Raw genomic sequence first — 27,510 nt, forward strand, 5'->3', positions numbered from 1 at the left:
TCTCTCAGAATTAGAGTATAGAAGCCCTCATAGTCAGACACTTTGCTGCTGTGTCACCAACCTTTCAAAGCCTTTACAGAACAGTTCACAAATTCTATCCCATCTTGTGAGGACTCTTTTCTGGTTTCTCTGAACTTAATTCTGTATTGTTCAGTGGTTAAGCCAAATCCATCCAAGAGTGCAGTTTTAAGAATACCATAGCTGTCTGAATCTTCTTCTCTGACAGTGAGAAGTCTATCCCTCCCCTTGTCAGAAAAGGGTAACCACAGAATAGCAGCACACTGCCTCTGAGGGACCCTATGAACTTTGCAGGCCCTCTCAAGTGCAGCAAACCACATGTAGATATCATCCCCCACCTCGTATGGGGGAACAATTTTATGCAGGTTTCTAGAATCAATGGTGTCCTCCCTGACCCCATAACTCCTGAAAATTCAGCTGCTGCCACCATGGGGAACTAACCCCAACCCCTATCTTTTCCTTTCTGCAGCCAAGGCCTTTCTAGGGCTAGCTGTTGCTGCTGCAGCCTCAGCCTGGCCTCCTCCATTCTCAGTTTCCTGAGCTCCCTATCTATGGAGTCATCACCTGGAGTTGAACTATGGGATCCCTCAGAAACTGAGGGGATTTGGGAATGGGCAGAGGTACATCTGTCCCTAACTTTTGAGACCCTAGTGACCTGACGTCTAGGTGTGAAGGCGGCCCTCCCTGGGTGACTACCTCTCCCACTGCAAGCTACACTAGTAGGTCTGCTAGGTGGAAGACCTTTGGAAGAGCCCTCACCTGAATCTGAAGGATGATTCTCTGACTCTAAGGGGATAGAATCTCCCTCCCCCTCCTCCTCCTGGTTATCAGCATGTTCCTGATCATCCTGAAGGTGAAGGCTCAACAGAAAATTCTTGTTGGGGTTCTTCACTACATCTAGGCTCCTTTCTGAGCAAAGCCCCTTAAGTTCTTTGAAGGTCATGCCCTCATAGGAGGTACCCATGGCCTCAGAGCCAGGCCCAGCCGAGACATGATGTAGCTGTGTGGTAGTGTAGTGTAAGGAAAACCTAACAAACCTACCTTCTAGTCTCTTGGAAAGGAAAGTAAGAGACTAAAACCCTGTAACTAGGTATATGTGTATAGCTGTAGGTATAGAGTATTCTTTCCTGTGGAAAGCACCGGTGACAGAGTGATAAGGCAATTGCAAGTGCTTATCCCACCGCTGCACCAGCAATGTAGGAGGCTGGCCTGGTTTTTAGTGGGTACCTAAGGTACTTACACCTTATGCCAGCTCCAGTTGTCCCATATTAGTGAAATGTACAGTGTCTAGAAGCCAGGCTCTCTAGGGGTAGTGTGAATGAGCAGCCAAGGCCTAACTAGGAGACATGCAAAGCTCATGCAGTACCACCACAGTAACACAGTACTCAAACATGAAAGAAAATACTCAGTGTTACAAAAATAAAGGTACTTTATTTTGGTGACACACATGCCAAAAATATCATAGAGACTATACTCCCTTAGGAGGTAAGTAATACACAAATTATAAACACTAGTTTGCAGAAATGTGCATAAAAACAATTAGAAAACAGTGCAATTAGTGAAAATCACAATAGTTAGAAATGGGCCTAGGGTGAACACAAACCACATACTAAGAAAGTTGAATGCGAAAGTCAGTTTCCCACCTAGGCAAGTGGAAGGATGCCAACAAGCCTTGGCAACTGCAAAACATGCAGTGCACGTGGGAACTGTCTTGTATGGGGAAGCAAGCTCTTACCTCCACCAAAGTTGGACAGTTGGACGTCAGGACCGAAAAGACCTCTTCAGTCCACCACCCGTGATGCTGGATCCACGCACTTCGTCAGGAGAGGGGGCCCAAGCTAAAGGTCATCACTTTAGAGGAGTGCCTGCTGAAGTAGCAAAGTGACTCCTTCACTTCAAGGGAGATTCCTTCGTTCCTCTGGTGCAGGCTGAAGACTGGCTGTCCTGTTGCTGGCAGGAGCTGAAGATACAATGTTCCAGAAGTCGTCTTTGCTTTTTTGTTGCAGTTGTAGAGTTTTTGGAGGGTCCAGATGAGGCTTCTTCGGAAAGAAGGTGAAGTAAAGGATACAGAGGATTCCTGCTGGAGTCTTGCAATCCAAATCAGAAGAACCAGCCAAGAGAGAGACCCTAAATAGCCGCAGATGGTGCCCTCTTTGCATAAGCCAGTCTACACCGGTTCAGGGACCCCAGTCCCTGCCCTGGCGCGAAACTGGACTAAGGAAAGGGGAGTGACCACTCCCCTGTCCATCACCACCTTAGGGGTGGTGCCCAGAGCTCCTCCAGTGTGTCCCAGACTTCAACCATCTTGCTTTGCATGGTGTGGGGGCACTCTGGAGTGCTCTGAGTGGCCCGTGCCAGCAGGTGACGTCAGAGACCCCTCCTGATAGGTCCTTGCCTGATAAGGTAGCCAATCCCCCTACCGCTCAGGGCTATTTAGAGTCTCTCCTGTGGGTTCCTCTGCAATTACTACTTCATCCTCTGACCTCGGATCAACCGCAGCCTGTTCCAGGAACCGCTGTAACAGCAACGAAGTACCCACAAGGGATACTTTTCTTCTGCAACTTCAGCTTCAGCAAGCAACTGCAACAGTTTCCACGGTGTGCACGCTCTGAGGACTCCCTGTCTTCACCCTGCACCAGAAGGACAGAAGAAATCTCCTGTGGGGTGACGGAGTCACTCCCCTGCTCACGCAGGCACCTTCTAAGTCGACGACCGGTTCTCTTGGACTCCTCTCCTGGCAACGAGCGTGCTCCTTGGAACACCGAAGGTGGACCCCATAGACACAGACTGTCCTGAGGTCCTGCTGTCCCAATTTGGAGGAGGTAACACCTTGCCTTACCCAAGAGTGACAGTACCCCTGTGCACTGCGTCTTCTTCACCTCCTGAGACCTCTGTGCACTATTTGCTAAATTCCTTCATGCACAGCCTGGCCCAGGTCTCAAGCACTCTGTCTTGCGACGCTCAACTCGCTGAGTTGACCTCCGGCGTCGTGGGCCCCTCCTTTGCAGTGCTGCACCAACCGCGTTTTGCTCTTTCTTTGTCCCCGTGTCCTGGGACTCCCGTGGGTTCTGCCTGGCGTCCTCAGAGCTATCTAAAGTGCTGAGAGCCCCCTCTTCCTCCTCACACAAAGTCGAGGCCCCCAGGTCCCTTCTGGGTCCAGCCAGCACCATTTTTATGCAAAACACGACTTCGCCGGAACCCAGGCTTGTTGGAGAATTCCAACATGAATTCACGTCTGCATCCAACTTCACTTCGTGGGACATACGTTGCATCATGCAGGAACCCGTTGACATCTTCCTTGGGTGCATTTCTGCAATCTTCATCCAACCGTGGACTCTTCTTTTGCACCCTGTTCTGGGTTGGCAGGGGCTCCTGTCCTTCCTGGAACTTCTTTTGACTTCTGGACTTGGACTCCTTCTTCAGGTCCAGGAATCCAGTAGTTGTTGCTTGCAGACTTGATTGGTTCTTGCAGTAACTCTAATCACTACTTGTAGTGTGTCCTAAGGAAACTTGCAGTACTTTACTCTGGGGTGGGGTAGTTTACTTACCTTTACTGTATTCTCACTCTCCCAAGGATTCTCTACACACTACACTTGTCTACGGGTGGATTCGTTGTTCGCATTCCTCTTTCTTAGTATATGGTTTGTGTAGCCCCTAGACCTATTTTCTCCCATTGCATTCTATAGCATTTCCTATTGTTTGCACTATCCTATGTCTAATTACTTACCTTAATTTTGGTGTCTAGTGTATATATTGTGTTTAATACTTACCTCCAGAAGGAGTATTGCCTCTAAGATATTTTTGGTACTGTGTCACCCAAATAAACAACCTTTATTTTTGGTAACACTCAGCATTGTCTTTACTTGCGTATAAGTACTGTGTAACTATAAGTGGTATTGCATGAGCTTTGCATGTCTCCTAGTTCAGCCTAAGCTGCTCTGCTATAGCTACCTCTATCAGCACACGCTGCTAGAACACTACTACATTCCACTAATGAGGGATAACTGGACCTGGTATAAGGTGTAAGTACCCAAGATACCCACTACAAACCAGGACAGCCTCCTACAGCCTGTAACACTTATTTCTAAAGGGAAAGGGTGTAACACCCCTCTCCCAAAGGAAATCCTTTGTTCTTCCCTCCTGGGCTTGAGCTGCTCAAGCAACAGGAGGGCAGAAACCACCTGTCTGAGAGGTGGCAGCAAATGGGGCTGCCTGGAACACCTCAGAAGGCTGGAATGGCAGTACTGGGGGTCCTCTACGAGCTGCGTGGATCCTGCATCATGGGTGATGGACTGAAGTGGTCCCGACGGTCCTGAAGAACAACTGTCCAACTTTGGTGGAGGAAAGAGCTTGCCTCCCCACGCAAGACAGTACCCCCATGCACCGTTTATTTTGCAGTTGCCAAGGCTTGTTGGCATCCTTCCATGACGTTCTTCATGCGGCTATTTAGGGTCTCTCTCTTGGCTGGTTCTTCTGATTTGGATTGCAAGACTCCAGCAGGAATCCTCTGGATCCTTTACTTCACCTTCTTTCCGAAGAAGCCTCATCTGGACCCTCCAGAAACTCTACAACTGCAACAAAAAAGCAAAGACGAGTTCTGCAACATTGTATCTTCAGCTCCTGCCAGCAACAGGACAGCCAGTCTTCAGCCTGCACCAGAGGAACGAAGGAATCTCCCTTGAAGTGAAGGAGTCACTTTGCTGCTTCAGCAGGCGCTCCTCTAAAGTGACGACCTGTGGCTTGGGCCCCCTCTCCTGACGAAGTGCGTGGATCCAGCATCACAGGTGGTGGACTGAAGTGGTCCCGACAGTCCTGACCAACAACTGTCCAACTTTGGTGGAGGAAAGAGCTTGCCTCCCCACGCAAGACAGTACCCCCATGCACCGTGTATTTTGCACTTGCCAAGGCTTGTTGGCATCCTTCCATGATGTTCTTCATGCACTTGCAGCTCTGGTCCCCAGCACTCTATCCTGTGATGAACAGCTTCCTAAGTGGTTTTCCGGCGGCGTGGGGTCCCTTTGTGTAGTGCTGCTTGGGCCTCCTTTTGCACCTTCTTTTTTCCCTAGCTGTGGGACTCCTATGCACGCTGCCTGGTCTTCTGAGGGCTTGCTGAGTTGCTGAGAATCCCCTCTGTCTCACCCTCCTGGGTAGAGTCCACCAGGGGCCAGATGTAGCAAGCAGTTTTGCCCATTCTGTGTCTATGGGAAAATGTGTTCGTACATATGGCCCCAGGTCCCTAACCACGAGCTTTGCGTGTGCCAAGGCTTGTTGGCAGAATCCAGCAGCACAAACCAGACTCCAATCATCCATCCAGCGTGGGACATCATCTGCACCAACCATGAACCTGCATCTATATTCTTGGCCACAGCACTGAGTGTTCTTCTTTACCGGAAGTTCTTATTTTGCACCTTCATCCGGATTAGCAGGAGCTCCTGTTCTCCCTGGACTTGTCAGTGCTTCTTGGACTTGGTCCCTTTCTTCCACAGGTCTTCAAGTCCAGGCCAGGTGTGGCCTTTCCTTTAGGGTGGAGGGGCCACGCCCCCCCCACCTTTTGCCCCTCATGAAGAGTGTCTGTCAGGCTGAACAAAGGTCAGCCTGAGAGACACTTTTCATTTTCAGCTCAGGCAGCCAGGACTGAGACATGCGCGATTTGCGCAGACTCCTGGCTGCCTGAGCTGAACTTTTCTGGGCTGAGGAGGTCACAGCTCCTATGGGTGTGACCTCCTCGGCTCAGCAAAGGTGCCTCGAGGCCCTCCCCTGGGTGACGAGGAAAGCATCACCCATTGACACTCACCCTGGGCGCTTCAGGTTTAAGCCCTGAACCGCCTAGGGCGAGTGTCAATCAGTGACACTTCGTCACAGAGTGGGGTGGGGTCAGTAGTCTCACTGACTTTCCCACTCTGTGACGAGGCTGGGACTGCTGCCTTCCCTCATTGGCTGACCTATGGTCCACTGTCACCTGGCAGCAGCATAGTATAGACATAGATGGGTTAGGAATGGGGCGTGGGGTGGTCCCAGTATATACCTAAGACATTCACCTGGGTCTGATGAGGAAAGGTGTGCGGCACTATTAGTGAAGGCTAGGGGTCCCTCACCTACAGAGTAAGCATAATGAGACAGCCACCGCCATCACGGGACAACTGCCGCTGGGTGTTCCCTAAACTTGTTGCACGGGCATTCAAATTAAAATTAACTCAGACCTCAGTGCGGAAGCTGGAAGCAGATTAGAGATACAGAAGAAAATGGAAAATGAGGCATTTCCGCAAAGCATTCCAATGTTTCGTAATTACATGGCACTATGCTCAGCATGAGGAACAGTATTGGAAGATAACCAGTACTAGCCCCAGCCATACAAGATACAGGGCCAAAAGTACCCACGTCCGGCAGGGGACACACAATAATACAAAAAGTCAAACATTTGTCATATGTTTTACATCATTGCTTAGCCCTTAATCAGTATTCATTGGCAGGGTAGCTATGAACAAACTCTAAACAAAAAGCAGAATGAAGAACTATGGATTGAAACAGATGCAACAGTAGCGGTGAGAATGCAAGAGAAATGCTTAGCCGTCCATCGTGTAGGTACCAACGAGGCTCCCAGGCAAATACCTCATTGACCACTGTTTTAAGATTAGACTCAGGGGGTCATTCTGACCCCGGCGGGCGGCGGTTGCCGCCCGCCTGGCGGGAACCGCCATTTGGCCGCACCGCGGTCAAAAGACCGCTGGTGCCATTTCAACTTTCCCGCTGGGCCGGCGGGCGCTACCCAAGGTTCTTGTTAAGGCATAAAAGTGATGCTATTTAGCAAATTCTGCATGTGCCAGTAGCACTGTCTGACATAGATGTGATTTTGTTATTCTGTACATGCAAAACCCCTTTGTTAAAATTCTAATGCAAAGATTTATATTTTATAGTATAACACTTTGATCCCCTACTAAGCTGATGGAGCTCTATCTAAAGCAGCTGTGAGTCCTTACTAACAGCTATAGCTTTTAATAGACTAGCAGGTAAGGGTCTCTGCTGGTCTAACAGAGAATCTTCTGTAGATAACAAGAAGTGATTCCCTACTCCAGTGTCAGCGCTTTAGATAGGGCCATATTCCTAAATCTTGTAACAACTGTTTTACAGACATGCAGTAATTCCCCTAAACAGAAGCAGAAGAGCATTTTTAATGGTGGAATGGAGTTATCAATATCTATAAAAGGTAACGTGCACAGAGTTGTACACAGAGTAGAAGTGAGTTCTTCCTAATGTTTTGGAAATCTTTATAGAGCAACAGTGATACTATCTGTTTGGACAGCACTCCGAACACATCAGCAGTTATCCCTTACTGTTTGTACAGAGCTCTGTACAGGTCAGCAACGATCCCTTAGAGACTGGACCAAGCTCTTTACAGACCAGCAGTGGCATTTGCTGCAGACAGGGAACAAACACACAGCCAGGAGCCAGTACGATCCAGCTGACATGTAGGTTTGCTAGCCTCTAAGACACACTTACAAGCTGTCCACCTGGCCTCCAAGCTTTCACCACAATACTTTGGCGACCGTTGACCACTGCCTCAAGTACATCCGCAGGGCTGCCTCTCCCTAAAAGCAGTCTAGTCTGTCCTCTCTCCAACCTTTAATCACTCAGAGAGGGGACCTCCCCCTGCCCTAGTTTTCCAGTCAGCAGGTTGGCATTTGATTTTCCTATTAGTAATACTCTAGGATGCACTGCATATATTATTGAATACATAGATATTATGCAGTTTTTACCAGTTGTGCCAGGACGTTGTCTTGTCGAGAGTGCATAAGGTGGAGTTGTAGAGGTGGTCACGGTTTCTGATGCAGAAGTTGGTTTGTTGATAATCGTCCTGAAGACAGTCGTAAACAAAGGAGTGACTGAGGGTGTGATTGCAGCAGTATTTGCTGGTGTTTCAGCACTGGGTGTGATTTTAGGGGGCAAAGTAGGGCATACGCTCTTCACTGCACCAATCAAATGGCAAACTAAACCAACAAGTTCTCCGCCCACTTCACAGATGCCATCTGCAGCTTTCTCGATCACCTCACAGGTGCCATCAGCCAGTTTATTGATAACTCTGCACACAGCATCTTCGGTAGTCCCTTCGATAGTCCCCTTGACTTTGCACGAGACACCACTAGTAATACCTGCTGTTTTTGGGCTGGTTGTTGTTGTCCGGCTCGTCAGGATGACTTTGGTTCCTGTTAAGACATAAAAGTGATGCTATTTAGCAAATTCTGCATGTGCCAGTAGCACTGTCTGACATAGATGTGATTTTGTTATTCTGTACATGCAAAACCCCTTTGTTAAAATTGGAATGCAAAGATTTATATTTTATAGTATAACACTTTGATCCCCTACTAAGCTGATGGAGCTCTATCTAAATCAGCTGTGAGTCCTTACTAACAGCTATAGCTTTTAATAGACCAGCAGGTAAGGGTCTCTGCTGGTCTAACAGAGAATCTTCTGTAGATAACAAGAGGTGATTCCCTACTCCAGTGTCAGCGCTTTAGATAGGGCCATATTCCTAAATCTTGTAACAACTGTTTTTACAGACATGCAGTAATTCCCCTAAACAGAAGCAGAAGAGCATTTTTAATGGTGGAATGGAGTTATCAATATCTATAAAAGGTAACGTGCACAGAGTTGTACACAGAGTAGAAGTGAGTTCTTCCTAATGTTTTGGAAATCTTTATAGAGCAACAGTGATACTATCTGTTTGGACAGCACTCTGTACACATCAGCAGTGATCCCTTACTGTTTGTACAGAGCTCTATACAGGTCAGCAACGATCCCTTAGAGACTGGACCACGCTCTTTACAGACCAACAGTGGCATTTGCTGCAGACAGGGAACAAACACACAGCCAGGAGCCAGTACGATCCAGCTGACATGTAGGTTTGCTAGCCTCTAAGACACACTTACAAGCTGTCCACCTGGCCTCCAAGCTTTCACCATAGTACTTTGGCGACCGTTGACCACTGCCTCAAGTACATCCGCAGGGCTGCCTCTCCCTAAAAGCAGTCTAGCCTGTCCTCTCTCCAACCTTTAATCACTCAGAGAGGGGACCTCCCCCTGCCCTAGTTTTCCAGTCAGCAGGTTGCCATTTGATTTTCCTATTAATAATACTCTAGGATGCACTGCATATATTATTGAATACATAGATATTATGCCGTTTTTACCAGTTGTACCAGGACGTTGTCTTGTCGAGAGTGCAAAAGGTGGAGTTGTAGAGGTGGTCACGGTTTCTGATGCAGAAGTTGGTTTGTTGATAATCGTCCTGAAGACAGTCGTAAACAAAGGAGTGACTGAGGGTGTGATTGCAGCAGTATTTGCTGGTGTTTCAGCACTGGGTGTGCTTTTAGGGGGCAAAGTAGGGCATACGCTCTTCACTGCACCAATCAAATGGCAAACTAAACCAACAAGTTCTCCGCCCACTTCACAGATGCCATCTGCAGCTTTCTCGATTACCTCACAGGTGCCATCAGCGAGTTTATTGATAACTCTGCACACAGCATCTTCGGTAGTCCGTTCGATAGTTCCCTTGACTTTGCACGAGACACCACTAGTAATACCTGCTGTTTTTGGGCTGGTTGTTGTTGTCCGGCTCGTCAGGATGACTTTGGTTCCTGTTAAGACATAAAAGTGATGCTATTTAGCAAATTCTGCATGTGCCAGTAGCACTGTCCGACATAGATGTGATTTAGTTATTCTGTACATGCAAAACCCCTTTGTTAAAATTGGAATGCAAAGATTTATATTTTATAGTATAACACTTTGATATCCTACTAAGCTGATGGAGCTCTATCTAAAGCAGCTGTGAGTCCTTACTAACAGCTATAGCTTTTAATAGACTAGCAGGTAAGGGTCTCCACTGGTCTAACAGAGAATCTTCTGTAGATAACAAGAAGTGATTCCCTACTCCAGTGTCAGCGCTTTAGATAGGGCCATATTCCTAAATCTTGTAACAACTGTTTTTACAGATATGCAGTAATTCCCCTAAACAGAAGCAGAAGAGCATTTTTAATGGTGGAATGGAGTTATCAATATCTATAAAGGTAACGTGCACAGAGTTGTACACAGAGTAGACGTGAGTTCTTCCTAATGTTTTGGAAATCTTTATAGAGCAACAGTGATACTATCTGTTTGGACAGCACTCTGTACACATCAGCAGTGATCCCTTACTGTTTGTACAGAGCTCTATACAGGTCAGCAACGATCCCTTAGAGACTGGACCACGCTCTTTACAGACCAACAGTGGCATTTGCTGCAGACAGGGAACAAACACACAGCCAGGAGCCAGTACGATCCAGCTGACATGTAGGTTTGCTAGCCTCTAAGACACACTTACAAGCTGTCCACCTGGCCTCCAAGCTTTCACCATAGTACTTTGGCGACCGTTGACCACTGCCTCAAGTACATCCGCAGGGCTGCCTCTCCCTAAAAGCAGTCTAGCCTGTCCTCTCTCCAACCTTTAATCACTCAGAGAGGGGACCTCCCCCTGCCCTAGTTTTCCAGTCAGCAGGTTGCCATTTGATTTTCCTATTAATAATACTCTAGGATGCACTGCATATATTATTGAATACATAGATATTATGCCGTTTTTACCAGTTGTACCAGGACGTTGTCTTGTCGAGAGTGCAAAAGGTGGAGTTGTAGAGGTGGTCACGGTTTCTGATGCAGAAGTTGGTTTGTTGATAATCGTCCTGAAGACAGTCGTAAACAAAGGAGTGACTGAGGGTGTGATTGCAGCAGTATTTGCTGGTGTTTCAGCACTGGGTGTGCTTTTAGGGGGCAAAGTAGGGCATACGCTCTTCACTGCACCAATCAAATGGCAAACTAAACCAACAAGTTCTCCGCCCACTTCACAGATGCCATCTGCAGCTTTCTCGATTACCTCACAGGTGCCATCAGCGAGTTTATTGATAACTCTGCACACAGCATCTTCGGTAGTCCGTTCGATAGTCCCCTTGACTTTGCACGAGACACCACTAGTAATACCTGCTGTTTTTGGGCTGGTTGTTGTTGTCCGGCTCGTCAGGATGACTTTGGTTCCTGTTAAGACATAAAAGTGATGCTATTTAGCAAATTCTGCATGTGCCAGTAGCACTGTCCGACATAGATGTGATTTAGTTATTCTGTACATGCAAAACCCCTTTGTTAAAATTGGAATGCAAAGATTTATATTTTATAGTATAACACTTTGATATCCTACTAAGCTGATGGAGCTCTATCTAAAGCAGCTGTGAGTCCTTACTAACAGCTATAGCTTTTAATAGACTAGCAGGTAAGGGTCTCCACTGGTCTAACAGAGAATCTTCTGTAGATAACAAGAAGTGATTCCCTACTCCAGTGTCAGCGCTTTAGATAGGGCCATATTCCTAAATCTTGTAACAACTGTTTTTACAGATATGCAGTAATTCCCCTAAACAGAAGCAGAAGAGCATTTTTAATGGTGGAATGGAGTTATCAATATCTATAAAGGTAACGTGCACAGAGTTGTACACAGAGTAGACGTGAGTTCTTCCTAATGTTTTGGAAATCTTTATAGAGCAACAGTGATACTATCTGTTTGGACAGCACTCTGTACACATCAGCAGTGATCCCTTACTGTTTGTACAGAGCTCTATACAGGTCAGCAACGATCCCTTAGAGACTGGACCACGCTCTTTACAGACCAACAGTGGCATTTGCTGCAGACAGGGAACAAACACACAGCCAGGAGCCAGTACGATCCAGCTGACATGTAGGTTTGCTAGCCTCTAAGACACACTTACAAGCTGTCCACCTGGCCTCCAAGCTTTCACCATAGTACTTTGGCGACCGTTGACCACTGCCTCAAGTACATCCGCAGGGCTGCCTCTCCCTAAAAGCAGTCTAGTCTGTCCTCTCTCCAGACTTTAATCACTCAGAGAGGGGACCTCCCCCTGCCCTAGTTTTCCAGTCAGCAGGTTGCCATTTGATTTTCCTATTAATAATACTCTAGGATGCACTGCATATATTATTGAATACATAGATATTATGCCGTTTTTACCAGTTGTACCAGGACGTTGTCTTGTCGAGAGTGCAAAAGGTGGAGTTGTAGAGGTGGTCACGGTTTGTGATGCCGAAGTTGGTTTGTTGATAATCGTCCTGAAGACAGTCGTAAACAAAGGAGTGACTGAGGGTGTGATTGCAGCAGTATTTGCTGGTGTTTCAGCACTGGGTGTGCTTTTAGGGGGCAAAGTAGGGCATACGCTCTTCACTGCACCAATCAAATGGCAAACTAAACCAACAAGTTCTCCGCCCACTTCACAGATGCCATCTGCAGCTTTCTCGATCACCTCACAGGTGCCATCAGCCAGTTTATTGATAACTCTGCACACAGCATCTTCGGTAGTCCCTTCGATAGTCCCATTGACTTTGCACGAGACACCACTAGTAATACCTACTGTTTTTGGGCTGGTTGTTGTTGTCCGGCTCGTCAGGATGACTTTGGTTCCTGTTAAGACATAAAAGTGATGCTATTTAGCAAATTCTGCATGTGCCAGTAGCACTGTCTGACATAGATGTGATTTTGTTATTCTGTACATGCAAAACCCCTTTGTTAAAATTGGAATGCAAAGATTTATATTTTATAGTATAACACTTTGATCCCCTACTAAGCTGATGGAGCTCTATCTAAAGCAGCTGTGAGTCCTTACTAACAGCTATAGCTTTTAATAGACTAGCAGGTAAGGGTCTCTGCTGGTCTAACAGGGAATCTTCTGTAGATAACAAGAAGTGATTCCCTACTCCAGTGTCAGCGCTTTAGATAGGGCCATATTCCTAAATCTTGTAACAACTGTTTTACAGACATGCAGTAATTCCCCTAAACAGAAGCAGAAGAGCATTTTTAATGGTGGAATGGAGTAATCAATATCTATAAAAGGTAACGTGCACAGTGTTGTACACAGAGTAGAAGTGAGTTCTTTCTAATGTTTTGGAAATCTTTATAGAGCAGCAGTGATACTATCTGTTTGGACAACACTCCGTACACATCAGCAGTGATCCCTTACTGTTTGTACAGAGCTCTATACAGGTCAGCAACGATCCCTTAGAGACTGGACCACGCTCTTTACAGACCAACAGTGGCATTTGCTGCAGACAGGGAACAAACACACAGCCAGGAGCCAGTACGATCCAGCTGACATGTAGGTTTGCTAGCCTCTAAGACACACTTACAAGCTGTCCACCTGGCCTCCAAGCTTTCACCATAGTACTTTGGCGACCGTTGACCACTGCCTCAAGTACATCCGCAGGGCTGCCTCTCCCTAAAAGCAGTCTAGTCTGTCCTCTCTCCAGACTTTAATCACTCAGAGAGGGGACCTCCCCCTGCCCTAGTTTTCCAGTCAGCAGGTTGCCATTTGATTTTCCTATTAATAATACTCTAGGATGCACTGCATATATTATTGAATACATAGATATTATGCCGTTTTTACCAGTTGTACCAGGACGTTGTCTTGTCGAGAGTGCAAAAGGTGGAGTTGTAGAGGTGGTCACGGTTTGTGATGCCGAAGTTGGTTTGTTGATAATCGTCCTGAAGACAGTCGTAAACAAAGGAGTGACTGAGGGTGTGATTGCAGCAGTATTTGCTGGTGTTTCAGCACTGGGTGTGCTTTTAGGGGGCAAAGTAGGGCATACGCTCTTCACTGCACCAATCAAATGGCAAACTAAACCAACAAGTTCTCCGCCCACTTCACAGATGCCATCTGCAGCTTTCTCGATCACCTCACAGGTGCCATCAGCCAGTTTATTAATAACTCTGCACACAGCATCTTCGGTAGTCCCTTCGATAGTCCCCTTTACTTTGCACGAGACACCACTAGTAATACCTGCTGTTTTTGGGCTGGTTGTTGTTGTCCGGCTCGTCAGGATGACTTTGGTTCCTGTTAAGACATAAAAGTGATGCTATTTAGCAAATTCTGCATGTGCCAGTAGCACTGTATGACATAGACGTGATTTTGTTATTCTGTACATGCAAAACCCCTTTGTTAAAATTGGAATGCAAAGATTTATATTTTATAGTATAACACTTTGATCCCCTACTAAATTGATGGAGCTTTATCTAAAGCAGCTGTGGGTCCTTACTAACAGCTATAGCTTTTAATAGACTAGCAGGTAAGGGTCTCTACTGGTCTAACAGTGAATCTTCTGTAGATAACAAGAAGTGATTCCCTACTCCAGTGTCAGCGCTTTAGATAGGGCCATATTCCTAAATCTTGTAACAACTGTTTTACAGACAGGCAGTAATTCCCCTAAACAGAAGCAGAAGAACATTTTCAATGGTGGAATGGAGTAATCAATATCTATAAAAGGTAACGTAGCGCAGGCTCATTACTAATTACACAGTTGTATACGGAGGAGAAGTGAGTTTCTACTGACGTTTTGGAAGTCTGTATAGAGCAAATGGGAAACTATCTGTTTGATCAGCACTCTACCCAGATCAGCAGTGATCCCTTACTGTTCGTACAGAGCTCTATACAGGTCAGCAACGATCCGTCACTGATGAGAAAGCGCTCTGTACAGAGATTCAATGACCCTTCACTGATCTGACAGAGTACTATACTGAGCAGCAGTGACCTCTAAGTGATTCGATGCTGCTCTATACAGACCAACGGTGGCATTTGCAGTCCAGTCGGAGCTGTATTTCAAGCAGGATTGATCCCTTACTGATCAGAATGAGTGCCACACCTAGTGGCAGTGATCCCAAACTCATGTGCAGAGCTGTATATAGATCACATGTGATCCTTCTCTGATGTTTCAAAGCTCTAAAAGGAGCAGTGTTGATCCATTACTGATGTGACAAAATTGTGCACCAAGTCCTACTGATCCCTTATTGGACAGATGAGACACAATTAAAAATACTGCTGCAGATATGCCCTTTAGCTTTCCAAAGCTGCAGGAATCTTTCTATAGAAACCCAATAGAGATTACTTATACCTGGAAGAGAGCTGTGCACAGCGCAGTGGAGATACTGCACATTTCGGACAAAGCTGTCTGAAGGACTGATGTAAATCTTGATTCTTGCTTTTTGTCTGAGTTCACCTATGGTGTAATGTTTTGCAGATACAGTAAAATTAACCATTTCAGTGCGATGGACGTAATGGTTACATAGCGATCGTGCTGCAGGAATGCCCAATAGACACCAGGGATTTTGTTTACTTTTAGTAAACAAAGAAGGGGTGCAGCCCCTTGGGAAGGGTCGCTCCCCAAGGGGGGCATTTTTTTAAGACCATTTCTGCCCCCTTGGGGGCAGATGCCTATTTTAATTAGGCCTATTTGCCCCCAAGAGGGCAGTAACCGCTAGACACCAGGGATATTTTTTATTTGTTTTTTACAGGAGGGTAGCAGCCCGTTAGGCAAGGGCCGCTCCCCTGGGGACCAATATTATTTCAGATCATTTCTGCCCCCCTTGGGGGCTGTTCGGCCTATTTCTATTAGTCCAATCTGCCCCCAAGTGGCTGCAGAAACCACTAAACACCAAGGATTTTTTTTAAAATTAATTTCATAAGGGTAGCGACCCCTTAGACAAGGGTCGCTCCCCATGGGGGCATATTAATTTGAGCCATTTCTGCTCCCTTTAGGGGCAGATCGGCCTTTTTCTATTTGGCCCATCTGCTCCCAGGGGGGCAGAAACCACTTAGTCACCAGGGGTTGTGTGTGTGTGCTTTGTTTGGGGGAGCGACCTCTGGGGCAAGGGTCGCTCCCCATGGGGGCACATTACTGTGGCCATTTCTTGCCCACCTTGGAGGCACATCTGCCCATTATTATTAGGCCCTTCTGCCCCCAGGAGGGACAGAAAACCCACTAGACACCATGGAAGAACTTTTTTTAAAAAGAGGGTGGAGGTATTTCCATACTCCCAACCCAAATAAATGGGGACAAAGTTGTTCTGCGCACTAGTGGTCAGATGAGACAATTACCCCTGATCCACTCCCCGGGGAGAGCCAGAAAGCCTACTAGATGCTAGGGAATATAAAAGAAATAGAGGAGTGGGGCCTGCCAACCAGTATTGGCATGGTTATGCCCCCCACCCCAACTGAAGGGGGTAACAGTGTTTCTACTCCCTCCCTGCAAACTAAAGGATCTTATCCCAAAGGCAACCAAGAGGACATTTGATTCGTTTGGGTATTGATTTTACATTTGGGACAAGAGATCTTGACTGACACCCAATATTGTCCCACTTTGAATGGTGAGCACCTGCACTTTTTGGACTTTGGGATGCTGCGACCTAGAAAAATCCTACCAGACCTAGACACATCTGAAAACTAAACATCTGGGTGAGTCCAGGGTGGTGTGCTTCACATGTACCCCACACCATCTTCTTACCCACAATGCCCTGCAAACCTCCACCTTTGCTTGAAATCACGCATTTTCCAAGCATTTTTGTGATGGAACCTTCCGGAATCTGCAGGAATCCACAACATTCCTACCACCCAGCACAGTTGCATCTATACCGATAAAAATTCTGCCCCACTTGTCAGCATAAAAACTTCTTTTTTTTCAAACTGGCCTTTTGGACCCACTTTAGTTCCCTCTTAATTTCAACATGTTTTTGGCCCTTCCCTGTTACAGGAACTTGGCCACCTACACAAGTGAGGTATCATTGTTATCTGGAGACTGAGGGGAATGTTGGGTGGTAGGAAATTTGTTCCGGTGTGGTGATCCCACACAGAAATGTGAGGAAAATGTGATTTTATAGCTAAATTTGAGGTATGCTGAGGATTCTGGGTAAGAAAACACTGGGGGAATCCACGCAAGTCACACCTCCCTGGACTCCCTCGGGTGTCTAGATTTCAGAAATGTCTGGGTTTGGTAGGTTTCCCTAGATGGTTGTTGAGCCCAGGACCAAAAACACAGGTGCCCCCCTTGCAAAAACACGTAGTTTTGTAATAGATCATTTTGATGTGTCCATGTTGTCTTTTGGACCCTTCCCTGTCGCAGGCACTAGGCCTACCCACACAGGTGAGGTACCATTTTTATTGGGAGACTTGGGGGCATGCTGGGTAGAAGTAAATTTGAGGCTTCTCCCAGATTATAGGACTTTCGATCACCAAAATGTGAGGAAAAAGTGTTTTTTTTGTGCCAAAGTTTGAGGTTTGCAAAGGATTCTGGGTAATGGAACTTTGTGAGAGTGCTACAAGTTACCCCATCCTGGGTTTCCCGAGGTGTCTAGTTTTAAAAAATGAAGTGCCATTTTAATCGGGATACTCGGGAGACCACAGAATAGAAGAACAGTTGTTTTTGCCCCCTGTCTTTCGCTACATTTTTTCCTTCCAAATGTAAGACAGTGTGTAAGAAAGAAGTCTATTTGAGAAATGCCCTGTAATTCACATGCTAGTATGGGGACCTCCGAAATCAGAGATGTGCAAATAACCACTGCTCCTCAACACCTTATCTTGTGCCCATTTTGGAAATACAAAGGTTTCCTTGATACCTATTTTTCACTCTTTATATTTTACCAAATCAATTGCTGTATACCCGTTGTACAATGAAAACCCATTGAAAGGTGGAGCTCATTTATTGGCTCTGGGTACCTAGTGTTCTTGATGAACCTACAAGCCCTATTTATCCCCGCAACCAGAAGAGTTCAGCAGATGTAACAGTATATTGCTTTCAAAAATCTTCCATAGCTGGAAAAACTTACAGATGAAAACTTTGATAGAAATGGTTTTTCTTCAACTCAATTTCAATATATTTTTATTTCAGCTGTTACATTCTGTAAGAAAACCTTGAAGGCTCTACACAAATGATACCTTGTTGAATTCAGAATTTTGTATACTTTTCAGAAAAGTTTAGCCGTCCGGGATTCACCATTGGTTTCACACCCATTTCTGTCACTAATTGGAAGGAGGCTGAAAGCACAAAAAAAGTAAAAATAGGGTATGTCCCAGAAAAATGCCAAACTTGTGTTGAAAAGTGTGGTTTTCTGATTCAAGTCTGCCTGTTCCTCAAAGCTGGGAAGATGATGATTTTAGCACCAAAAACCCTTTGTTAATGCCATTCAAAGGGTAAAAAACACATGCTTTCTTCTGCAGCACTTTTTTCCCATTTTTCCCAAAAACGACATTCTAGCTGTATTTTGGCTAATTTCCTGATCTCCTCCAGGGGAACCCACAACCTCAGGATGCCTTTGGAATTCCTTTGATGTTGGAAAAAAAGGAATACATTTGACATGGATAGCTTTTGTGGACAAAAAGTTATGAGGGCCTAATAACGGACTACCCCAGATAGCCAAAAAAAGGCTTGCCACAGAAGGGGGAAAAGGCCTGGCAGCGAAGGGGTTAAAGCAAAGTGGCACATTACTTGTGTTAAACATTCTGATGCCATTCATTGACACTAGGAGGAGCGTTACCTGCACACTCCTTTGTCGCTGTTCAAAGCCTTCGTTCTGCATATGCACCACTTTACCCCTAAAAAAGGGAAAGGTTACTAATGAAGCTCATGACCAGAGCATGAAGAATATGGACCATTGGCTTCTTTGAATACTGGAGCCACATATTCCAGTAACTATGCTCCCAGACAGGGAACAAACACACAGGCTAAGTCTCCACCTTCTCCATCTACTGTTCCTACCGACAGCTCCAGGAACAATTTGCTGCTGGTCTTTTTTCGTAGGTGAGGGGGAGCTATCACGATCTAGCTGACATGTAGGTTTGCTAACCTCTAAGACACACTTACAAGCCGTCCACCTGGCCTCCAAGCTTCCACCACAGTACTTTGGCGAAGGTTGACCACTGCCACAATTACATCCCCAGGGCTGCCCCTCCCTAAAAGCAGTCTAGTTTGTCCTCTCTTCAGTCTTTAAATACGCAGAGAGCAGACTTCCTCCTGCCCCTATTTACCAGGAACCAGGATGGCATTTAATTTTCCTATTAATTGTAGTCTACAATGCACTACATATATTATTGAAAACATGGAAATTATTGACTTTTTACGAGTGGTATCTGGATGTTGTCTTATCGAGAGGGCAAAAGGTGGAGTTGTAGAGTTGGTCACGGTTTCTGATGCAGAAGTTGGTTTGTTGATAATCGTCCTGAAGACAGTCGTAAACAAAGGTGAGACTGTGCGTGTGATTGCAGCCATATTTGCTGGTGTTTCAGCACTGGGTGTGCTTTTAGGGGGCAAAGTAGGTAATACGCTCTTCACTGCACCAATCAAATGCCAAGCTAAACCAACAAGTTCTCCACCCACTTCACAGATGCCATGTGCAGCTTTCTCAATCACGTGACAGGTGCCATCAATGTGTTTATTGATAACTCTGCACACAGCATCTTCGATAGTCCCCTTTACTTTGCACGGACACCACTAGTAATACTCGGGCTGGTTGTTGTCCGGCTCATCAGTATGACTATGGGTCTTGTTAAGACATAAATGTGATGCTTTTTGACATAGATGTGATTTTTTTATTCTGTAGATGCAAAACCCTTTTGTTAAAATTGGAATGCATAGATGTATACTTTACAATATAAAGCTGTGGTCCACTACTGAGGTGATGGAGCTCTATTTAAAGCTGCTGCAAGCCCTTACCAACAGCTATAGCTTTATATGAACCTGCAGAGACCCTTACAGACTGGACAGTTCTGTATATGGACTTTCAGAGAACTTTCAGAGAACTTTCAATAGAGATCAAGAAGTGATCCCATACTGATGTGTCAATGCTTTAGATAGAGCCATAGATATTACTGAATCTTGTGCACGCTCTTTACACAGACATGCAGTAATTTACCTAAACAGAGGCAGAAGAGCCCTTTTGATGGTGCAATGGAGTAATCAATATCTATAAAAGGTAAGGTAGCTCAGGCCCTTTACTGATAGCACATAGTTGTATACAGAGTAGAAGTGAGTTCTTACTAATATTTTAGAATTTTGTATAGAGCAACTGTGGAATTATCTGTTTGGACAGCACTCTGCACACATCAACAGTGATCCGTTACTGTTTGTAGAAACCTCCATACAGAGCAGCAACGATCCATCACTGATCAGACAGCGCTCACTACAGAACATCAATGACCCCTTACTGATCTGACAAAGGTCTCGACTGAGGAACGGTGATCCCATAGTGACTGGACTGTGCTGAATATAGACAAACAGTGAAATTTGCTGTTCGGTCAGAGCTCTATTTCAAGTGCGATTGATCCCTTACTGATCAGACGGAGGGCCATACCTAGTAGCAGTGATCCCAAACTCCTATTGCAGAGCATTTATATAGAGCACGTGTAGGAGGCTGGCCTGGTTTGTAGTGGGTACCTAAGATACTTACACCTTATACCAGGTCCAGTTATCCCTTATTAGCGAAATGTAGACAGTGTCTAGAAGCTAGGCTCTCTAGGGGTAGTGTAGATGAGCAGCCAAGGCCTAACTAGGAGAGATGCAAATCTCTGCAATACCACCGTAGTCACACAGTACTCACACACAAGAAAATACTCAGTGTTACATAAATAAAGGTATTTTATTTTGGTGACACAAATGCCAAAAATACCATAGAGACTATACTCCCTTAGGAGGTAAGTAATACCCAAATTATATACACTAGTATGCAGAAATGTGCATACAAACAGTTAGAAAACAGTGTAATTAGTGGAAATCACAATAGTTAGAAATGGGCCTGGGGGGGGGACAGATATCATATACCAAGAAAGTTGAATGCGAAAGTCGGTTTCCCACCTAGGCAAGTGAAGTGTGTAGAGGGGCGCTAGGAGTATTAGAAAACACCAAAGGTAAGTAATAGAACCCACCCCAGAGCACAGTAAAGCAGGAGTAAATCACAGTAACTTTCCTAGAACACACAGGAAGATGAGAAAGAAGATTATGCAAGAAACAGAAGAGACTGCAAGACACCAATGATGGATTCCTGGACCTGAAGACCTGTGGAAGAAGAGGACCAAGTCCAAGAAGCACTGAAGATTCCAGGGAGAACAGGAGCCCCTACTAACCCGGGCGAAGGTGCAAAAGAAAATCCAACCGTGAAGAACAACAGTCAGTACTGCACCCAATAAGACGGATGCGGGTTCCTAGTTGGTGCAGATGATGTCCCACGCCGGATGGATGATTGCAGTCTGGTTTGTGTTGCTGGATTCCGCCAACAAGCCTTGGCACACGCAAAGCTTACGGTTAGCGGAATATGGCGCTGCCCGGGACCAGGAGGTACCTGGAGGACTCTACCCAGGAGAGGGAGTCAGAGGGGGCTCTCAGCAGCTCAGAGAGCCCTCAGAAGACCAGGCAGCATGCACAGGAGTCCCACAGCACGGGGACAAAGAAGGTGCAGAAGGAGGCCCACACAGCACTACACAACAGGATCCAATGCCGCCGGAGAACCATGCAAGAGGCTGTGTGTCGCAGGAAGGAGTGCTGGGGGCTAGACCTACATGGTGCATGAAGAACTTTGTGGAACGATGCCAACAAGCCTTGGCAACTGTAAAACATGCGGTGCACAGGGGTACTGTCTTGCATGTGGAGGCAAGCTCTTACCTCCACCAAAGTTGGACAGTTGAACGTCAGGACCGTCATGACCACTTCAGTCCACCACCCATGATGCTGAGTCAACACAGTTCATCAGGAGAGGGGACCCAAGCCACTGGTCTTCGCTGCAGAGGGGTGCCGGCTGAAGCAGGGAAGTGACGGCTTCACTTCAAGGGAGATTCCTTAGTTCTGGTGCAGGCTAAAGACTGTCTGTCCTCTGAGGATGCTCGACCAGGAAAAAGCAGTTGCTGGCAGGAGCTGAAGATACAATGTTGCAGAAGTCGTCTTTGCTTTTTTGTGTTGTTGTAGAGTTCCTGGAGGGTCCAGATGCAGTTTCTTCGTTAAGAAGGTGAAGTAAAGGATGCCGAGGATTCCTGCTTGTGTCTTGCAATCTGAATCTGAGGCACCACCGAGGAGAGAGACCCTACATAGGCCTGAAAGGAGGCTTGGTCAGCTAACAGGTAAGCACCTACCAGGGGAGGTCTCTGACATCACCTGCTGGCACTGGCCACTCAGATGCTTCCAGAGTTCCCTGCCAACTTGGAATCCAACATTGCAAAACCCAGGGATCCTCTGGAGAAGCTCTGAGCACCACCACTTGGGATGGTGATGGACAGGAGATTGGTCACTCCCCTTTCCTTTGCCCAGTTTCGTGCCAGAGCAGGGACTGGGGGTCTCTGAACCAGTGTAGACTGGATTATGCAAGGAGGGGCACCAAATGTGCCCTTCAAAGTATTTCCAGTGGGCTGGGGAGGCTACCCCTCCCATGTCTGTAACACCTATTTCCAAAGGGAGAGGGTGTAACACTCCTCTCCCAAAGGAAATCCTTTGTTCTGCCCTCCTGGGCTTCAGCTGCTCTAGCAACAGGAGAGCTGAAAGCTGTCTGAGAGGTGGCAGCAGCTGGGGCTGCCTGGAAAACCTCAGAAGGCTGGAATGCAGTACTGGGGGTCTCTAAGGAGCACCCAGAGTGTATATCATCATACAACCAATGCTTGCAGAAGCCTTGAGGTATGCTTTCAACATGTTTGATACCAAACATGCGTATGTTTGGAGTTACCATGATGTAGTTGAACATAGGCAGTGACCTATGGCCAGTACACGCGTACAATTGCGTTCCCGCACTCACGAAGTCTGGGAAAATGGTCCTGAAGGTCGTGGGGGCACCCCTGTTAGTGCAGGGGTGCCCTCACACACAGGTACTCTGCACCCAGCCGCCAGGGCTGGAAGGCCTGTAGTAAGGGTGATTTATAAGTGACCTGCTGCAGTGTAAATGGCAGTGAAAGGGTGCATGCATCTTTTCACACAGGCTGCAATGGTAGCCCTGTAGAAGCATTTGCATGGGTCCCTATGGATGGCAAAAGAAATGCTGCAGCCCATGGGGATCCCCTGGAACCCCAATGCCCTGGTTACCTAGGTACCATACACTAAGGACTTATAAGGGTGCACCAGCATGCCAATTATGAGTGGAATACTCTGTTAACAGTATCCAACAACCAGATTTAGAGGGAGAGAGCATAACTACTGGGGTCCTGGTTAGCAGGATCCCAGTAGACACAGTCAAACACACTGACAAACAGGCCAAAAGTGGGGGTAACCAAGCTAGAAAGAGTCTACTTTCCTACACAACCCCCCACCCTAAACGATGGACAATAAGACTAACCTTGGCCAGTTGAGACTTCATTGTCTTAGTGGTGTTAAGTGGAGAGTAGCTCTGAACTAGAGTGGTTACTCCCTTTATCATCCACTATATGGTCCCTTCCCTGTGGGGAGGTGAACCACCCTGTTTGGAGATTTTTAGATAGAGAACAGAGCAAGTGTGAACTATTTTAAGGTTATGAACAAGTTTTAAAGTGGGGCAGGATAAATGTCTCTGGGACCCTATGTCAGGACAGGGATGCTGTCCTAAGGATTGCAATGCCAGATAGGGGTGCTGTCTTAGCAAGGCTAGAGCTGGGCAAAATGCTTTTCACCATGGCTCTAAAAGAGGACAGGGTTGCTGTCCCTCTTGGGGTAGAGCAGGACAGGGTTGCTGTCCCAAAGACTCCACATAAGGACAGGGCTGCTTTCCTATATTCTTAGAGGTAGTGCACGGGTGCTGCACAAAAGTTTCTATGGGTGGGCTGGAGGGTTGCTCCAAATTTACTAAGGCAGGGCAGGGATACATTTCTTTGTTTGCTTTACCACAGAGAGGTACTTTTACCTCTGGGAGTCCAGCTGTGGTAGCTCTTGGCTTCTTTGATACAGGTTCCACCCTAGGAGGGGTGTCTCCCACCATAGGAATGATATCCTCAGTGGTAGGGTGGGTAGGGGACACTTTGATACCCTTTTTACCTGTGGTGAGAGGAGAATCCTGAGGCTTCAGGACTCCTTCTCTTCTTTGCTTTTTAATCTCACCTGAGATTAAAGAAAGCAATTCCTTGGGTATGCCCAGAATGGATGCATGGGTCATAAACTCTACTTCAGCCCAAACTGAGGCCACTAGGTCATTCAGTAGACAGTCTACAGGTAAGCTAGGTGACACCACCACCTGCTTAGGGCCATTAACACCACCCGAACTAAGTTGCACTACAGCTAAGGGGAGAGACTGAGTGGAGTTATTGCCATCAGTAACTTGGTACTCCTGACCAGGGAGGTGTTGTGCAGGTGACACCAAGTTTTCGGTCACTAAAGTGATGCTGGCACCTGTGTCCCTGTAGGCCTGGGCCTCAACACCATTTATTTCAATTGACTGCTTGTACTTATCCATGTTAAGGGGAAAAGCAGCCAAGGTGGCAAGGCCAGTGCCACCAGGTGAGACAGAAACTGTCTTGGGGGTTTCTACGCCTACCCCAGTTTCTATTATGGACCCAAAAGTGAACCCAAACACACCTTTGCTTTGACTATTGCCAGTAGTCCCACCACTACTACTACTACTACTAGGGACATTAGAAGTGGAAGTGGATGTAGTAATGGTGGTAGGCTCAGGTGCTTTACCTAGACAGTATTCGTCCCCTGGCCTATGGCCTTTACCTCTGCACACATAACACTAAGGCTTTTTAGTGTGTGCAGAAGAGGAGGAGAAGGAAGAGGTTTTATCCCCACCCCCCAGAGGAGTGTTGTGGGCCTGAAGAGGAGTGTTTACTTTTATGTTTGTCCCTACCCTTGTCCTGAGACTTTTCACCTTCTTTCTTCTTTTCTTTGTCACCCCCTGTATGAACTTTTCTGTTCACTCTTGTTCTGACCCATTTGTCTGCCTTCTTTCCCAATTCTTGGGGAGAGGTCAGATCTGAGTCTACCAAGTATTAGTGTAACAAATCAGACACACAGTTATTAAAAAATATATGCTCTCTCAGAATTAGAGTATAGAAGCCCTCATAGTCAGACACTTTGCTGCTGTGTCACCAACCTTTCAAAGCCTTTACAGAACAGTTCACAAATTCTATCCCATCTTGTGAGGACTCTTTTCTGGTTTCTCTGAACTTAATTCTGTATTGTTAAGTGGTTAAGCCAAATCCATCCAAGAGTGCAGTTTTAAGAATACCATAGCTGTCTGAATCTTCTTCTCTGACAGTGAGAAGTCTATCCCTCCCCTTGTCAGAAAAGGGCAACCACAGAATAGCAGCACACTGCCTTTGAGGGACCCTATGAACTTTGCAGGCCCTCTCAAGTGCAGCAAACCACATGTAGATATCATCCCCCACCTCGTATGGGGGAACAATTTTATGCAGGTTTCTAGAATCAATGGTGTGCTCCCTGACCCCATAACTCCTGAAAATGCAGCTGCTGCCACCATGGGGAACTAACCCCAACCCCTATCTTTTCCTTTCTGCAGCCAAGGCCTTTCTAGGGCTAGCTGTTGCTGCTGCAGCCTCAGCCTGGCCTCCTCCATTCTCAGTTTCCTGAGCTCCCTATCTATGGAGTCATCACCTGGAGTTGAACTATGGGATCCCTCAGAAACTGAGGGGATTTGGGAATGGGCAGAGGTACATCTGTCCCTAACTTTTGAGACCCTAGTGACCTGACGTCTAGGTGTGAAGGCGGCCCTCCCTGGGTGACTACCTCTCCCACTGCAAGCTACACTAGTAGGTCTGCTAGGTGGAAGATCTTTGGAAGAGCCCTCACCTGAATCTGAAGGATGATTCTCTGACTCTAAGGGGTTAGAATCTCCCTCCCCCTCCTCCTCCTGGTTATCAGCATGTTCCTGATCATCCTGAAGGTGAAGGCTCAACAGAAAATTCTTGTTGGGGTTCTTCACTACATCTAGGCTCCTTTCTGAGCAAAGCCCCTTAAGTTCTTTGAAGGTCATGCCCTCATAGGAGGTACCCATGGCCTCAGAGCCAGGCCCAGCCGAGACATGATGTAGCTGTGTGGTAGTGTAGTGTAAGGAAAACCTAACAAACCTACCTTCTAGTCTCTTGGAAAGGAAAGTAAGAGACTAAAACCCTGTAACTAGGTATATGTGTATAGCTGTAGGTATAGAGTATTCTTTCCTGTGGAAAGCACCGGTGACAGAGTGATAAGGCAATTGCAAGTGCTTATCCCACCGCTGCACCAGCAATGTAGGAGGCTGGCCTGGTTTTTAGTGGGTACCTAAGGTACTTACACCTTATGCCAGCTCCAGTTGTCCCATATTAGTGAAATGTACAGTGTCTAGAAGCCAGGCTCTCTAGGGGTAGTGTGAATGAGCAGCCAAGGCCTAACTAGGAGACATGCAAAGCTCATGCAGTACCACCACAGTAACACAGTACTCAAACATGAAAGAAAATACTCAGTGTTACAAAAATAAAGGTACTTTATTTTGGTGACACACATGCCAAAAATATCATAGAGACTATACTCCCTTAGGAGGTAAGTAACACACAAATTATAAACACTAGTTTGCAGAAATGTGCATAAAAACAATTAGAAAACAGTGCAATTAGTGAAAATCACAATAGTTAGAAATGGGCCTAGGGTGAACACAAACCACATACTAAGAAAGTTGAATGCGAAAGTCAGTTTCCCACCTAGGCAAGTGGAAGGATGCCAACAAGCCTTGGCAACTGCAAAACATGCAGTGCACGTGGGAACTGTCTTGTATGGGGAAGCAAGCTCTTGCCTCCACCAAAGTTGGACAGTTGGACGTCAGGACCGTAAAGACCTCTTCAGTCCACCACCCGTGATGCTGGATCCACGCACTTCGTCAGGAGAGGGGGCCCAAGCTAAAGGTCATCACTTTAGAGGAGTGCCTGCTGAAGCAGCAAAGTGACTCCTTCACTTCAAGGGAGATTCCTTCGTTCCTCTGGTGCAGGCTGAAGACTGGCTGTCCTGTTGCTGGCAGGAGCTGAAGATACAATGTTCCAGAAGTCGTCTTTGCTTTTTTGTTGCAGTTGTAGAGTTTTTGAAGGGTCCAGATGAGGCTTCTTCGGAAAGAAGATGAAGTAAAGGATACAGAGGATTCCTGCTGGAGTCTTGCAATCCAAATCAGAAGAACCAGCCAAGAGAGAGACCCTAAATAGCCGCAGATGGTGCCCTCTTTGCATAAGCCAGTCTACACCGGTTCAGGGACCCCAGTCCCTGCCCTGGCGCGAAACTGGACTAAGGAAAGGGGAGTGACCACTCCCCTGTCCATCACCACCTTAGGGGTGGTGCCCAGAGCTCCTCCAGTGTGTCCCAGACTTCAACCATCTTGCTTTGTATGGTGTGGGGGCACTCTGGAGTGCTCTGAGTGGCCCGTGCCAGCAGGTGACGTCAGAGACCCCTCCTGATAGGTCCTTGCCTGATAAGGTAGCCAATCCCCCTACCGCTCAGGGCTATTTAGAGTCTCTCCTGTGGGTTCCTCTGCAATTACTACTTCATCCTCTGACCTCGGATCAACCGCAGCCTGTTCCAGGAACCGCTGTAACAGCAACGAAGTACCCACAAGGGATACTTTTCTTCTGCAACTTCAGCTTCAGCAAGCAACTGCAACAGTTTCCACGCTGTGCACGCTCTGAGGACTCCCTGTCTTCACCCTGCACCAGAAGGACAGAAGAAATCTCCTGTGGGGTGA

The 27,510-nt window shown here is 46.6% G+C and overlaps 1 protein-coding gene across 1 annotated transcript in view; it reads right to left on the reverse strand.

Annotated features, from left to right (window-relative positions):
* The window catches only part of LOC138278695 (mucin-2-like), a 165,967-nt gene that overhangs the window by 46,968 nt on the left and 91,489 nt on the right, over nucleotides 1-27,510 (reverse strand). Inside the window, exons 12-16 of the mRNA XM_069219273.1 lie at nucleotides 13,478-13,924; nucleotides 12,052-12,498; nucleotides 10,626-11,072; nucleotides 9,200-9,646; nucleotides 7,773-8,219 (exon numbers count right to left, since the gene is read on the reverse strand). Coding sequence (XP_069075374.1) covers nucleotides 7,773-8,219; nucleotides 9,200-9,646; nucleotides 10,626-11,072; nucleotides 12,052-12,498; nucleotides 13,478-13,924 — 2,235 coding nt within the window. The remainder of the gene's footprint in view (nucleotides 1-7,772; nucleotides 8,220-9,199; nucleotides 9,647-10,625; nucleotides 11,073-12,051; nucleotides 12,499-13,477; nucleotides 13,925-27,510) is intronic.

This window comes from Pleurodeles waltl, chromosome 2_2 (genome assembly GCF_031143425.1).
Source record: "Pleurodeles waltl isolate 20211129_DDA chromosome 2_2, aPleWal1.hap1.20221129, whole genome shotgun sequence".
Lineage (NCBI taxonomy): Eukaryota > Metazoa > Chordata > Amphibia > Caudata > Salamandridae > Pleurodeles > Pleurodeles waltl.